The sequence below is a fragment of the Silurus meridionalis genome, chromosome 6 (genome assembly GCF_014805685.1).
Source record: "Silurus meridionalis isolate SWU-2019-XX chromosome 6, ASM1480568v1, whole genome shotgun sequence".
Classification (NCBI taxonomy): domain Eukaryota; kingdom Metazoa; phylum Chordata; class Actinopteri; order Siluriformes; family Siluridae; genus Silurus; species Silurus meridionalis.
The window spans coordinates 20,350,855-20,367,419 of NC_060889.1; the positions used below are offsets into that span (position 1 = coordinate 20,350,855).

Sequence of the window (16,565 nt, forward strand, 5' to 3'; positions counted from 1 at the left end):
AACTCATTTCTAATCTTGTCCATCCTCGTGACTCCCAACGAAAACCTTAACATCTTCAGCTCTGCTACCTCCAGCTCCACCTCCTGTCTTTTACTCAATGCCACTGTCTCTAATTCATACAACATCGCAGGTCTCACCACAGTCCTATAAACTTTCCCTTTCATTCTTGCAGATACCCTACTATCACAAATCACTCCTGTCACTCTTCTCCACCCACTCCACCCTGCCTGCACTCTTTTCTTTACTTCTCTAACACACTCTCCATTACTTTGCACTGTTGACCCCAGGTACCTGAACTCCTCCACCTTCTCCACCTCTTCTCCCTGCAACGCATCACTCCACTGCCCTCCCTCTCATTCACACATGTACTCTGTCTTACTCCTACTGACTTTCATTCCCCTTCTCTCCAGCGCATACTTCCACCTCTCCAGGCTCTTCTCAACCTGCTCACTACTCTCACCACAAGTCACAATATCATCCGCAAACATCATAGTCCAGGAGACTCCTGTCTGACCTCGTCCGTCAACCTGTCCATCACCACTGCAAACAGGAAAGGGCTCAGGGCCGATCCTTGATGCAGTCCAACCTTCACCCTGAACCAGTCTGTCGTACCTACTGCACACTTCACTGCCGTCACACTGTCCTCATACATGTCCTGCACCACCCTCACATATTTCTCTGACACACCTGACTTTCTGATACAATACCACAACTCTCTTGGTACTCTGTCGTACACTTTCTCTAAATCCACAAATACACAATGCAATTCCTTCTGTCCTTCTCTATACTTCTCCATCAACATCCTCAAAGCAAATAAGGCATCTGTGGTGCTCTTCCTCGGCATGAAACCATACTGTTGCTCACAGATGGTCACCTCTTCTCTCAGCCTGGCTTCCACTACTCTTTCCCATAACTTCATGGTGTGACTGATCAACTTAATTCCCCTGTAGTTACTGCAGGTCTGCACATCTCCCTTATGCTTAAAGATCGGTACCAGAACACTCCTTCTCCATTCCTCAGGCATCCTCTCCCCTTCCAGAATCCTGTTAAACAATCTGGTTAAAAACTCACTGCCATCTCTCCTAAACATCTCACGCTTCTACGGTATGTCATCTGGTCCAACCGACTTTCCATTCTTCATCCTCTTAATTGCTGCTCTCACTTCCTCCTTACTAATCCTATCTACATCCTGCTTCACCAACTCCACATCCTCCAACCTTCTCTCTCTGTGATTTTCCTCATTCATCAGCTGCTCAAAATACTACATATATATATATATATATATATATATATATATATATATATATATATATATATATATATATATATATATCAATAAAAAACATTTTTAGTGAATTGTTGGCCTTCTGGAAAGTATGTCATTTACTGCATATGTGCTTAATAATTGGTAGGGGCTCATTTGAGACTAATTACTGCCTCTATTCGGCGTGGCATGGAGGTGATCAGTCTGTGGAACTGCTGAGGTGGTATGGAAGCCCAGGTTTCTTTGACAGTGGCCTTCAGCTAATTTTTTGTTTTGTCTCTTGTTTCTCATTTTCTTCTTGACAATACCCTATAGATTCTCTATGGGTTTCAGGTCTGGAGAGTTTGCAGGCCAGTTAAGCACACCTACACCATGGTCATTTAACCAATTTTTGGTGCTTTTGGCAGTGTGGGCAGGTTCCAAATTCTACTGGAAAATTAAATCAGCATTTCCATAAAGCTGGTCAGCAGAGGGAAGCATGAAATGCTCTAAAACATCCTGGCAGATAGCTGTACTGACCTTGGACTTGATAAAACACAGTGGGCCAACACCAGCAGATGATATGACTCCCCATACCACCATTGACTGTGCAAACTTTACACTGGACCTCAAGCAACTTGGATTCTGTGACTCTCCTCTTTTCTTCTGTACTCTGGGACCTTGATTTCCAAATGAAATGCTAAATTTTCATTTCTTTTATCTGAAAAAGACAACCTTGGCCCACTGAGCAACAGTCCAGTCCTTTTTGTCCTTTGCCCAGGTAAGACACCTCTGACGTTGTCTTTGGTTTAGGAGTGGCTTGACACAAGGTATGCCTCAGTTATAGCCAATGGGTACGTCTGTGCGTGGTGGCTCTTGAAACACTGACTCCAGCTGCAGTCCACTCTTTGTGAATCTCCCCTAAATTCATGAATGTGCTTCATTTCACCTTTTTTCCTTCCATTTACCTACAACATTTTTTCCTTCCATTTAACTTTTCATTAATGTGCTTGGATACAGCACTCTGTGAACAGACAGCCTCTTTAGCGATGACCTTTTGTGTCTTACCCTCCATGTGCAGGGTGTCAATGATCGTCTGCTGGACAACTGTCAAGTCAGCAGTCTTCCCCAATGATTGTGTAGCCTGAACCAGACTGAGACACCATTTAAAGGCTCAGGAAACCTTTGCGGGTGTTTGGTTTTAATTAGCCGATCAAAATGTGACGCCACGAGTCTCCAATAAAACAAACCTTTTTACAGTATTAAAATTTTCGTTAACTGTAAGCCATAATCATCCAAATTAAAATAAATGAACAGTTGAAATATATCAATCTGTGTGTGATAAATTTATATAATATACAATGTTTAACCTTTTGTATTGAATTACTCAAAAATATAAACTTTTTAAAGATATTTACATTTTTTGAGATGCACATCCTATATATTCACACACACACAGGCACACACTTATACTTTATATTCACAGTCCTTTGCCTGCTATTCACATTCTTAAATTTACATATACAGTGGGGCAAAAAAGTATTTAGTCAGCCACTAATTGTGCAAGTTCTCCCATTTAAAAGATGAGAGGGGCCTGTAATTTTCATCATAGGTACACTTCAACTATGAGAGACAAAATGAGAAAAAAAATCCTGAAAATCACATTGTCTGATTTTTAAAGAATTTATTTGCAAATTATGGTGGAAAATAAGTATTTGGTCAATAACAAAAGTTCATCTCAATACTTTTTTATATACCCTTTGTTGGCAATGACAGAGATCAAACATTTTCTGTAAGTCTCCACAAGGTTTTTACACACTGTTGCTGGTAGTTTGGCCCATTCCTCCATGCAGATCTCCTCTAGAGCAGTGGTGTTTTGGGGCTGTCGCTGGGAAACACGGATTTTCAACTCCCTCCAAAGATTTTCTATGGGGTTGAGATCTGGAGACTGGCTAGGCCACTTCAGGACCATGAAATGCTTCTTACGAAGCCACTCCTTCGTTGCCCGGGCGGTGTGTTTGGGATCATTGTCATGCTGAAAGACCCAGCCACGTTTCATCTTCAATGCCCCTGCTGATGGAAGGAGGTTTTCACTCAAAATCTCACGATACATGGCCCCATTCATTCTTTCCTTTCCACGGATCAGTCATCCTGGTCCCTTTGCAGAAAAACAGCCCCAAAGCATGATGTTTCCAGCCTCATGCTTCACAGTAGGTATGGTGTTCTTTGGATGCAACATAGCATTCTTTCTCCTCCAAACACGACAAGTTGAGTTTTGACCAAAAAGTTCTATTTTGGTTTCATCTGACCATATGACATTCTCCCAATCCTCTTCTGGATCATCCAAATGCTCTCTTAAGCAAGGGGACACGTCTGGAAATGCAGGATTTGAGTCCCTGGCGGCATAGTCCCAGCTCTCTGCAGGTCATTCACTAGGTCCCCCCGTGTGGTTCTGGGATTTTTACTATTTTTCTTGTGATCATTTTGGCCCCACGGGGTGGGATCTTGCGTGGAGCCCCACATTGAGGGAGATTATCAGTGGTCTTATGTCTTCCATTTTCTAATAATTGCTCCCACAGTTGATTTCTTCACACTAAGCTGCTTACCTATTGCAGATTTAGTCTTCCCAGCCTGGTACAGGTCTACAATTTTGTTTTCTGGTGTCCTTTGACAGCTCTTTGGTCTTGGCCATGGTGGAGTTTGGAGTCTGACTGTTTGAGGTTGTGGACAGGTGTCTTTTATACTGATAACGAGTTCAAACAGGTGCCATTAATACAGGTAACAAGTGGAGGACAGAGGAGCTGCTTAAAGAAGAAGTTACAGGTCTGTGAGAGCCAGAAATCTTGCTTTGTTTTGTAGGTGACCAAATACTTATTTTCCACCATAATTTGCAAATAAATTCTTTAAAAATCAGACAATGTGATTTTTGGGATTTTTTTCTCATTTTGACTCTCATAGCTGAAGTGTACCTATGATGAAAATTACAGGCTTCTCTCATCTTTTTTAAGTGGGAGAACTTGCACAATTGGTGGCTGACTAAATACTTTTTTGCCCCACTGTACATGGGCTAAACAACTCAAAATGTGGCACCTCTCAAAATAATTTAAGTTACATATACTTTGCTTGACATAACTGCATTAAGCAACCAATCTACTGACATCTCCAAACTGTTTGGTCTAGTTACTTACCTGGCAAAACCTTCCACTTTTCCACTTCACTTTTGTCCCTGAATAAGTCATTTGTTGATTGGATACATTTCCCTGTAATTTGGCAGGCAGAGTCTTTTTGTAGACTTTGTGTGTGTGTGTGTGTGTGTGTGTGTGTGTGTGTGTGTGTGTGTGTGTGTGTGTGTGCGCTTTTACCAGTGGCGGGACATGCATTTGACATTTCGCATATGGAGGGTGAATACCATTCTAGTCAAGCAAGAAACCCAGTTAAGACTCTAAACCTCTACAATACACCCGCAACTGTGCCACCTACATCATCTGGAGCATTTCAGAATCAATATTTGTTAAAATAAAATACAACCTACTCACCAGAGATGCAGAATCATAATTTGCATCGCTCCTCAGAGGCTGTAAGCCAATGGTACCGCTCGTATTCACTGGTCTGGAAGTGGAGAACAAACCCTTTCCCGGGCTGAGACAAGATAGCTTCGGGGTTGGCAGACCTCTCCTCATGATGTGTAGCTTTTTTTTTAATTGAATTTTTAAGTATGTCCGAGACCAAAACAATTTCTCGTAAAAAATCTTGCGTAAAAAAGCGTGCTACAAATATGTCTTGCTAGGCCAGAACTTGGCTGTAACAGTTTACCAATGACCAACCATTTAGAGGATGGAAAAATGCTGACGCTATTCTGAGGCAAATTTGAAATCTGATTGGTTAAAGAAACAGACCCATTGATAATAGAGACTATGGTAAAAAACGCCAGCAATAATGACTTTAAAGGCCCTGGGCAGATTAGATTGAAATGGCAGCACATATCTAAACAAATCCGATTGGAAAAAAGATCTAACATCCACATACACGTACAGGAAGCAGTGCAGCCAAGAGAAACGCTACGAAATAAGGAGAATAGATTGTTGGGAATAAATTTATACAATTTTATGGAACAAATATTATAATTTAGGTTGTAAAGGTAGGTCAGTGGTTTTGATTGTGTTTAGGCCAGACTTTGCTGGGGCTGACCGCCCACCACTGTCTTTCACCATATTTTGTAGTGCCACAATAAAAATCATAAGGGGTGAATCCTCTTGCTTTCTCGGGTGGAAATGTGAGTATATGGTATATGTGTCATTTTAATTCATGCAAAATGTTGTGCAGAGTGGAACAGGCTGGGCTAAAAGCATAAACATATAAAACTATGTTCTAATATAATTTTAATTCAATAATAGTTAATTATATATGCTTGATCACACCGTAACCCTAACCTTAGTAACAGACTAAAATTATTTAGATTATGTTCTTTAGATACAGTAAAAGCTTTAAATAAAGCTTTCTATTGACCAGCTAATTGTGAGGATATTTTGTCATTTTTGATCTTACTTGTCAAAACCTTCCACTTTTCCACTTTATATTTATCCCTACACACAGAAGAAAAACCTGTGAAGTAATCAAAGCATCAATCCAAACCATTTCAGATTAGTCACAGGAGAACTTGTATCATACAAAATGTGGAAAAAGGCACACCTGTTTGCTATGGCCAGCAAAGTTGTTCTTAGTACAGTGATTTTCCACTGCACACTGACCTGGCCTTTATCACTCAGACTGAGCTGGCACTTTGTTCCTGTCTTTCTGCTGGTCCATCTGTCTGTCTCTGTCTGGCATTACACTGTGGCATTCTTCCCAGACAGTCATATCCATGAACACATATACACACACAAATGCACACTGTTCTTATTCCTCCACAAATCCTGCTTTGTGCTGGATTCCAGGCCAAAGGCAACAGTGTATTGCACTGTGTATTGGACAGAAAGCTGCAGGATGTGTGTAGTCTGTTCTTTATACATTTTCTTTAAGTTGTCGAAACCAAACAGTAACCAAGGCCTCACATGCTAAACTTCGAATCTACATGAGCCACCTGTATTATGTACCTAAACAATGAGCATCCATATGTGTGTGTACGTGTGTGTGTGTGTGAGTTTGTGTGTGTGTGTGCACGTGTGTTTGTGTGTTGTGTGTGTATAAAGGCATTCTTACACTGCTACAGTCCCACACACACAGAAGAAGCTGCTTTGGGTCTTTAAATGTCTTTCTTTCTCTCTCTTTTTTTTTTAGCAGACCTTTCCATGTCTGTTAATGAGCCACAAATCTTGGGGCGATAGCCCTGGGCAGCCCTGTAGTTAAAGTGAGAGATGGAAAAGCATATTTCTAACCGTGCTCACCCAATAAAGCTATCACAGCCACCGCTGACTTGCATGAATGTACACTGTGCCAATATTTTAGTCATATAAAGCTAAAGTGGAAAATATTATTTAGTGTTTATGGGTCCCAAAATGCTCTTATAGGATATCAATTCAATTGGGCTTCTAACTCTGCATCCATGCTAACTTGTACATTATTATAACTAATATGACATTACTATTACTTATAATACTACTATTACTACAAAGGTTATTTGTATTGTATTGTCACTTCTAGCTTTGGTTTACCAAGTACCGATGAAATGGTTGCCAAATTGCTTACAAGGTATTTTATTACTTATACACACCACATCAACCTTGGTTTTCATACATTTTTGCATATTAAACATTTAATTTAAACCAAACTCAGATTGGACCTAAGGCTGTGAGGAATGAAGGGGGACATGGACAATGCACTCTAAAGTACTTGGGATTTTTATAGAGCTAGCCATTATGGATATATGCTCATAATTGATTTACATACAGGTACATGTTAAAAAAAACTCAACACAAATTGTGCTTGTGTCAAAAGTTTTATTAATTCCAAAGACATTTCTAGAACAATGCAGTGTTGGTTTCCATGATGAAATGGCTCCATAGTTCTCTACCAATGTTCTTTTTGTATTATTATTTTATACTTATTATATATATATATATATATATATATATATATATATATATATATATATATATATATATATATAGGTGTAGGTGCATGTCCACTGTGAGAGACATAATTAAAAAAAAAAAAAATTCAGAAATCACAATGTATACAGCTGCAAATAAGTATTTGATCACCTTAGAAAGTCAATGTAAATATTTGGTACAGTAGCCTTTGTTTGCAATTACAGAGGTCAAACATTTCCTGTAGTTTTCACCAGGTTTGCACACACTGCAGGAGGGATTTTGGCCTCCTCCACACAGATCTTCTCTAGATCAGTCAGGTTTCTGGCCTGTCGCTGAGAAACACGGAGTTTGAGCTCCCTCCAAAGATTCTCTATTGGGTTTAGGTCTGGAGACTGGCTAGGCCACGCCAGAACCTTGATTTGCTTCTTACAGAGCCACTCCTTGGTTATCCTGGCTGTGTGCTTCGGGTCATTGTCATGTTGGAAGACCCAGCCTCGACCCATCTTCAGTGCTTTAACTGAGGGAAGGAGGTTGTTCCCCAAAATCTCGCAATACATTGCCCCGGTCATCCTCTCCGTAATACAGTGCAGTCGCCCTGTCCCATGTGCAGAAAAACACCCCCAAAGCATGATGCTACCACCTCCATGCTTCACAGTAGGGATGGTGTTCTTGGGATGGTACTCATCTTTCTTCTTCCTCCAAACACGTTTAGTGGAATTATGACCCAAAAGTTCTATTTTGGTCTCATCTGACCACATGACTTTCTCCCATGACTCCTCTGGATCATCCAAATGGTCATTGTCAAACTTAAGACGTGCCTGGACATGTGCTGGTTTAAGCAGGGGAACCTTCCGTGCCATGCATGATTTCAAACCATGACGTCTTAGTGTATTACCAACAGTAACCTTGGAAACGGTGGTCCCAGCTCTTTTCAGGTCATTGACTAGCTCCTTCCGTGTAGTTCTGGGCTGATTTCTCACCTTCCTTAGGATCATTGAGACCCCACGAGGTGAGATCTTGCATGGAGCCCCAGTCCAAGGGAGACTGACAGTCATGTTTAGCTTTTTCTATTTTCTAATGATTGCTCCAACAGTGGACCTTTTTTCACCAAGCTGCTTGGCAATTTCCCTTTCCAGCCTTGTGGAGGTGTACAATTTTGTCTCTAGTGTCTTTGGACAGCTCTTTGGTCTTGGCCATGTTAGTAGTTGGATTCTAACTGATTGTATGGGGTGGACAGGTGTTTTTATGCAGTTAACGACCCCAAACAGGTGCATCTAATTTAGGATAATAAATGTAGTGGAGGTGGACATTTTAAAGGCAGACTAACAGGTCTTTGAAGGTCAGAATTCTAGCTGATATACAGGTGTTCAATTACTTATTTGCAGCTGTATCATACAAAAAATAGTTTAAAAATCATATATTGTGATTTCTGGATTTTATATATATATTTATATATATTATATAGCTATAAGATAAAAGACTAACCCACCTAAAGATCAACATAATAAAGAATTTTAGTGACTGTAGCTAGCTGTATTCACAGTATACTATATAGCCAAAGGTTTGAGACCAACTGAACATCACACAAATACAAAGTATGTGGGCTTTCCCAAAATATGGCCACAAAGACAAAAGCACACAATTGTCCTGCATGGCTTTGTGTTGTTTCACGCTAAGAGTTCTCTTTGACTAAACTAAGCCATCTTACCCAACATTAGTACCTGATCTCACAAATGCTATTGTGCTTGAATGGGTACAAATTCCCAAAGCTATGCTATAAAATCAAGAGTAAAATATTGCCGTAAGAGAAGTAGCTATTATAGTTCTGCTTTTTTACTGGTAAATGCTCTAGTTTTCCAGTGTCAATTTTCGATTTTTTTCAGTGTTAAACATTTTAACCTGTCATTGTTAAATGTACTAATTTGCTAATGTTTGGGTTCTGGACTTAAAGGAAAACAGAATAAAGTCTTTGTTTTACTTGAAGCCTGGAAAGAATCACAAAAAACCCTGCTTATTTCAATTCACACACTGATTATAGCTACTGATGGTAAATTACTGCCTCTGAATTAATGTTAACATTAGTAAAGGTCTCATTCTTGCTGTCACATCTGTTAAAATATAGATTTGTAAGGAATATTGATGAACTCCTTCAAGCTGATTCTAAAAAGTTACCTAGTGACATTACAGATTACAGAGCAGAAGTGTAGTTCTTTGTTTTGTTTTATTTTAATTTCAGTTTAATGGAGGCTTTGGAGTACCAATTGTTTATTTCCCATATCTCATATCAGCACACTAATTTGATTGGCTTAGTGTTTGTGGTAAGCACAACCTACCACTATTTTCCTCAATGGTAACTGGTAGTGCATCTTCAGCTGCTGCTGCTTATAAAGCTTCTATTTTTGTCTCATATCCTCCTCACTATAGTTAAGCTTATTCATACATGGCTCAGTGTCCCTGCTTATAAGCGCACCACAAAAGGTTTTGTCATCAGTGTTTTCAAAATGTATGAAATTAAATCTTTATTTATAAGCTATGTTATCTCATGACACAATTGGGTTTAAGCATCACTGACAGCATTATGCGTGTCAAACACTATTTGTTTTCACACAAAACATGCTTAATAGTTTGTTTTTTTATAGTTGAATTACAATAAAACAGGGCTTTTTTTTTTCAATAAAGTATCAGTGCATGGATTTTCACCTTCACTGATGGTGTTCTATTGCATTCCAGGTTAATAGTGGCTCTGCATAAAAAAAGAAAAACTTATAACAATAAAATCTTAAGCTGATGTAGGTGCAGAAGAATAGTGTCCATTTGGGTGTAAAAATTGATCATAAAGAACAGATAGAGTGGTTTTATCCCTGATAATAGCACTGCACACATTAGTGGAAGAATTAAACACAATTTATTATTTAAATTTAATGGACAGGAGGAAATGGACATCCTTTACAATATTCAGAAATGGATTCTGCTCTAATTATGTTAAAATGACCTGATATGAGGGAAAGGATTTTAGCTATACATTTCGAGTCAGCAACAAGATGACTGAAAACCTGGTAGTGATATAGAGATTACCAAGTAATCTCTATATGATAGATTCTGAATCACTGATTAATGCAGCACTGTATCTAACAATCTGCAAATGCTCAGATGTTTGATTTGAATTGGAGACAGGAGACTTACCTAGCACTCCCAGTCTGTAGTTCATGGTGACCACAATGACGTTGCCATATGCTGCCAGCACACTTGCGTCAAACATGTTTCCCGTTCCTTCCATGTATGAGCCGCCATGAATGAACAGCATAACAGGTTTCTTCCTGCGGTCACGAATATCTGAGAACAAATTATTCAAAACAAAAAAGTCTAAGTGAGTTGAATCAAAAGATGTGGTAAAAGCTGAGTCACCAGCAGGTACTTTGGAGGAAGTAACTGAACAAGCTTGCTGGATTCTCTCAGTGTATGAACTTTGTATAATTTTAAGGTTTTATAGAAACCAGAGACAAGGTCTGTTTCCGCTGATAGAAAATATAGATCTTCTAATGGACTATGACTAAACAGACCAAACATTTTCCTTTGCTTGATTAAAGCATTCATTCATTAGTCTATCCATTGATTCTTTTTAAATATAAAATTTTTTTCTTATTTTATGTCAATTATTTATTTTTTTTACTTCCTACAGTCACAGTAACACGGTATTTAATCTAATACACCTTTAAGAAAAAGACAAAATACATCAAAGAGTTATTCTCATATAAGTAGTTATAATGAGTCAAATCAGAACCACTGTTTTGCTCTTCACTGCTTTTAATTGTCTCTCAATTGTAAGGTATAGTGGATGAAATTGCCGTTCAAAACTAAATGTAAATGTAATATGGGAGGTAACTGCTCAGCGTTGGCCTTTTAAATGTTTCAGTTCTTTGCTTCAATATAAGAAACATCCTGCATATGACTACTGCATTATTTCAATAGTTATCTGGCAGGATCTACCAAGTACTCTTGAAAGACCCAGATATCAGTGAGGCCAAAGCATTAAACAAACACACTCCTACACACACTCAACCTTTGTGCACAAATGTAGCCTCTGAAACACCAATTTACACCCACACACACATCAGAGATATGCACTTTAACCCCCTATGTAGGAACATGGCTAATGCAGACACCGGCATCTATGATTGTAACTCGAAGCGATAACTGCCTTAACTTTATTGTCCAGTCCTTCTCTTGCCTAAGCAACTATTAAATCAGCTCTGTGGGATCTTGGCATGGTGCCATCTCTCATACAAATGCATAAATACATTATTATATATGAGCTATGACCACATGGATACTGTGTGTAACTGTGACATAAGTCAGGTAATTGATGGCATCTACACACTGTTTCTCTACCCTCCCTCTCTCACTTAATCTTACCCACTTCCTCTTGATCTTCAACACTTTTTTAAAGAATCTTTAAAGCGCCTTTCTTCTATTGCTTATCCCGTCACTGTTTCTCTCCACTTCAAAATCCTATCTGCCCTTGCAAATCTTTTTCAGAACCATTTAAAGCCTTAAATTTTCCTTTCTAAAAGCTCTACAAACATCACAGTAATTTTATGACCTGGTGTAGCCTTGCTTGTGAAATTCTGTACACTGGATAGTGTAAAATATGTAGAAGGAAAGATGGGCGCAGAGAGGTGTGAAACAAGAAAGTAAATGAGAATGGGAGAAAGGACTTGTGAGAAGAATAGATAGAGGTAAGTTAGTTGGAGCTAGTGGGAAGGAAGCATAGAAAACAAAATAGAGGTTAAATAATAATAATATAGAGAGAAATAGATGGAGTCAGAAGCCCATCTGGAATTAAAAACAACCTCAGGTGATCAGATCATAAACACAGATGAACATTGAACAATTATATGTGCAGTGTGAAGGGCAGCATGCCCCAAATGAGTCTCTGATATGCATCTTTGACACAGTTATTAGTTTAAATTTTTTTCCAGGGAAAGCAATCTACAAAAAACTGACCTGCGATATGGCATGGGAATTATGCATATACAAATAAAAATTCGAAACAAATCAGTATGTTAAGTAGAATATTAGTCAAAGACTGTAATGGAACAGCAATACCATATCTATTATTTTGTATAAAATAAATACAAATTACATACATTTTAAATACATTTTGTTTGAAGCCACACTTTTATTTTGTTCAGTAATAACATACATTTAAATATTTGATTGACAGGTAATAATTTTCTCTCAGATGTGCACTGTTAGGGCTATAAAATGTGATTTAAAAAAAAAAGTGAATTAGAGTGTCTAGTCTTTGTTGGAGCCGAAGTTTTTTTTTTTTTTTTAGCTAAAAAAGAGTAAATCAATTAGTGTCTTTGCACTGGCACATAACATAACCAGTGAAACTATGTAATGTCCTGAAAAACAAAGAAACCACTGGTGTGCTAGCAACAAGACATCAAACAGGTTAGGCAAGGAAAAGTGCAGCAGCTGATGACAGAAATATTTTGAGAACTGTGAAGAAAACCCATAAAACAACAGACATTGTAATCATCAACAACCTTGACAGGGAATGTGAAGGTATCAAGATCCACCATTTCATTTCCAACACATCAAAGAACTTCATCAGGGGGTAAAGGTGGAAGGCTTTAGACTGTCTAGAATCAATCACCAGACCTTCAATTAACTGAGAACTTCCTAAAAAAAAAAGAGGGAGAAACCTCTCAAAATAAACAACTGAAACAAGTTGAGGTACAAGTCTGGAAATGCATCACCAAGGAAGAATGAAACAGTTTGGTGATGTAAGTGGGTTATTGCTTAATGCAAATAAAGTGTTAGTTATTTTTTTGTTATTTATTTTCTCTTCCCTTTCAGGAACTTGAACTGCGTCAACAATGCTTTGGGACACGCTCTAAATAACGTGTGTAATCACTCCAATGGAAAGTACGGCGTCATGAAGGGGTGACATCATGACAGGAAGCTATAAAGCGCACATGGACACCAGCTTCTGTTTGTTCATAAAGCACTGTATGTGTTTATATGTGTGGTAAGTCGGAAATGTACGAAAAAATATTCTGTCACAAGGTTTGGAAACATCCTTTCGGTGGTTTCTTCCCATTGCTATAAACGCTCAGCTCTGCCCTTCGCACTTTGTACTCCCATTTTACCAGTCACTTCACTGAAGTTTTCGGTGTAGCCACCGGGTCACTCACAACGGCCAACCAACTCTTTAATCTCCACCAAGGTTCTTCCCCATTAACAAAATATAGCCTCCCATTCCACACGCTGGCCGCCACTAGTGGACAATAAAACCACCCTGCTCAGGGCATATTGTCTGCGGCTAAACCAGTATATCAAGATGGCTATGGCAATATATGACGATGCGCTGGGCCTAGAAGCATACATCCAGCGAGCTATACGTGTCTTCCAGTGGCTGGCCTCCTGTCAATCCCGTGAGGCTGAACCACCACTCCTCCCACCTGCCATCCCCGAACCAGAACCCATTTGTCAATTTGTCCGCCAGTGCACTGTCAGGCTTCCACGTCCCTTGGTGAGTACAGTAAATCTCACCTTCGAGATAACCCATCTTTCGAAATTGCTGGTCAAAATTATCACGCCTATGTTGTCACTTCTTGTTTTAATCCTTGTAGATTTAGGCTCCTCAGGAAATTTCCTCTCCCAATAATGCCTAGAGCGCCTCCAGCTGGCCCGTGAGAGAGGGGCTCGGGAGCTTGCCATTCAGACAATCCAGGGAAGGCTTTTAGGATGTGGCTGGGTGAAATACTGTACTCCTGTGAGCACCCTACAAGTGGGCTTGTTCCACCAAGAGGAAATAAGGTTTCTGGTCCTAAAAAAAAGTCCACCACCAGCATCATTCTTGGGCATTTCTGGCTCTCACAACACTCCCTAGGTTTTCTTGGAGCCTATGTGATATAATTGAGTGGAGACAACAACCACTGTCTGCTCCACTTACCCCAACCACGGCTGGTCCTAATTTTCCTTACCTCTATGCAAATCAAAATTCCAGAGACCCACAAAGAAGTGGAAGTTCCCCCTGAGTATCGGTCCTTCCAGGATGTGTTCAGTAAACAGGCTGCCACTCTCCTGCCCCCTCATCGCAATACTTAATACCAAGCGCAAGTGTTCAGACAGTTCCTCCATCGGATTGTCATCGTAAACTTCGATGACATGCTGATATACTCCCGAAGTCTGACTGAACATCGGGTGTCATGTCACCCAAGTCTTGGAATGATTATGGGAACACCACCTCTACCTGAAGCTAGAGAAATGTGAGTTCCATCAGTCCTGTGTACAGTTCCTGGGGTACTTTCTCAGTCCATCGGGGGTACAAATGGATCAGGAGAAAGTCAAGGCAGTTCTAGACTGGTCTCGCCTAGGCTACACGAAAGAACTCCAACGATTCCTAGGATTTGCTAACTTCTAACAGAGGTTTATTTGGTCAGTGTCCTGCTCACCTCACTCTTGAAGGGTAAGGCCAAGACAATAGTCTGGAAAATTCAGTACAGCACCTCTTCTAGTTCTAGTTCCTAGTAGAGATGGATGCCTCCTCCACAGGCGTAGGGGCTGCACTGTCACAACATACGGGTAATCCTCCATGCCTCCAATCTTGCGCCTCTGGTTGGAGGGGGCGACGCACCCGTTTACCGTTATCACCGATCACAAGAACCTCCAATACCTCCAGGAAGCAAAATGACTTAACCCCCTGTCAGGCCAGATGGGCATTATTCTTCACGCGTTTTAACTTTGCGATCACCTATCGTCCTGGCTACAAGAATGGTAAAGCGGATGCCCTCTCATGAATCTACACCCCAGACAACCCCACGGACCGGGAACCTATCATTCACCCCAATCTCATCCTAAATCAAATAATATGGAATATCGAAGAAGAGAGAAGAATGTGATGTGGCCAGATGAGACCAAAATGTAGCTCTCTGGCATCAACTCAACTCGCTGTGTTTGAAGGCAGTGAAATGCAGAATATGATTTCAAGAACACTATCCCCACTGTCAAACATGGAGGAGGAAACATTCTGCTGTTTCTCTGCTAAGGGTACAGGAAGATGTCATCACATGAACAGGGCCATGCACTGTAGAATCTTAGCTGAGAACCTCACTGAAGATGGGTCGTGGACAGATTTTCCAACATGACAATGACCAAAAACATAAAACCAAGGAAACAATCTGATGGAATTGTAGCTCATTCCAGCCTTGTGAAGGTCTACAATCTTTTTTCAATCTTGTTACTTTTACAGCTTTTTGGTCTTTCCCTATGGTGGTGGAGAGGTTCGAATGGAAGAGGTTGATTCTCTGACCAGTGTCATTTATACAGCTGAAAGAAGAAGAAGAAGAAGAAGAGTCTTGATGGATGAGTTAAATTAGTGCACAGGGTTTGAAAATAGACAATTGTGAGTTTGGTCTTGTACATTAATCCATTAGACAGTGCTGTTAAATGAAATGTTACTATCCTGCTGGACAGAATATTTAATCAGCAGAGTGGTAAAATAATTAGCAAGTACAGCACATTAATCTCCAGACAGAAGCTTAAAACATTTCTGTTGAAGTTCTGGAAACACAGAAAGTAAAAGCTAAATACAATTAAAGCATATTTTCATAAACATTTAATAATTGGTATTATATTTTTGTGCACTGTGTTAATGTTTATTAGAGTTGTGTAATGTATGTGAGGGAGGAAAAAGGAATAAAGGAAAGAAGGGCCAGAGTTAATGTAAAGTGGATGTTCAGATGGATGGAAAGAAAGCAATAGGAAGGAATATGTGAAGACATCACTACTGCTGTTTAAAGACAAACTTGTGTTTACTGCTCTCAGAGTGTGCTCTGTGTGTGTGTGTGTGTGTGTGTGTGTGTGGATGGGGCAGTAGTATTTCAATCTGTTGTGTGAACTTAATTAGTTCCAAATCCATTGGACACAGTGTTAGTTGCCATTCATTTTTCTCTGTTCCTCATCCTCCTCTCATCCCACAAAAATGTTGCTGTAACAGACTGTGAGACTGTTGTCTGGATAAATGTATTAATGATGCTGTCGAGCATCATGGTCATTGTTACTGGGTGTTTTTTAAGTTACTGGAGATACAGTGTGTCTGCACAAGTAGCTCTACCAGTTGTAGCTCTACCAGTTCTGGACCCATCTGTGGTTGTCTTATTTGTGCTTGGAAGGAAAAATGAAAAAAAATTCCCAGAGAAGATAAATCAGTTAATCAATATCAATTTGATATAAATACCTACTTGGGGTGCATCTAAATGCTTTATAGTTGAAAGACAATT

At 39.6% G+C, this 16,565-nt stretch overlaps 1 protein-coding gene across 2 annotated transcripts in view; it reads right to left on the minus strand.

Moving 5' to 3' along the window:
- The window catches only part of nlgn2a (neuroligin 2a), a 205,399-nt gene that overhangs the window by 57,172 nt on the left and 131,662 nt on the right, over positions 1-16,565 (minus strand). For both annotated transcript variants that reach the window (XM_046852135.1, XM_046852134.1), the window contains one exon: positions 10,456-10,605. In XM_046852135.1, coding sequence (XP_046708091.1) covers positions 10,456-10,605 — 150 coding nt within the window. The remainder of the gene's footprint in view (positions 1-10,455; positions 10,606-16,565) is intronic.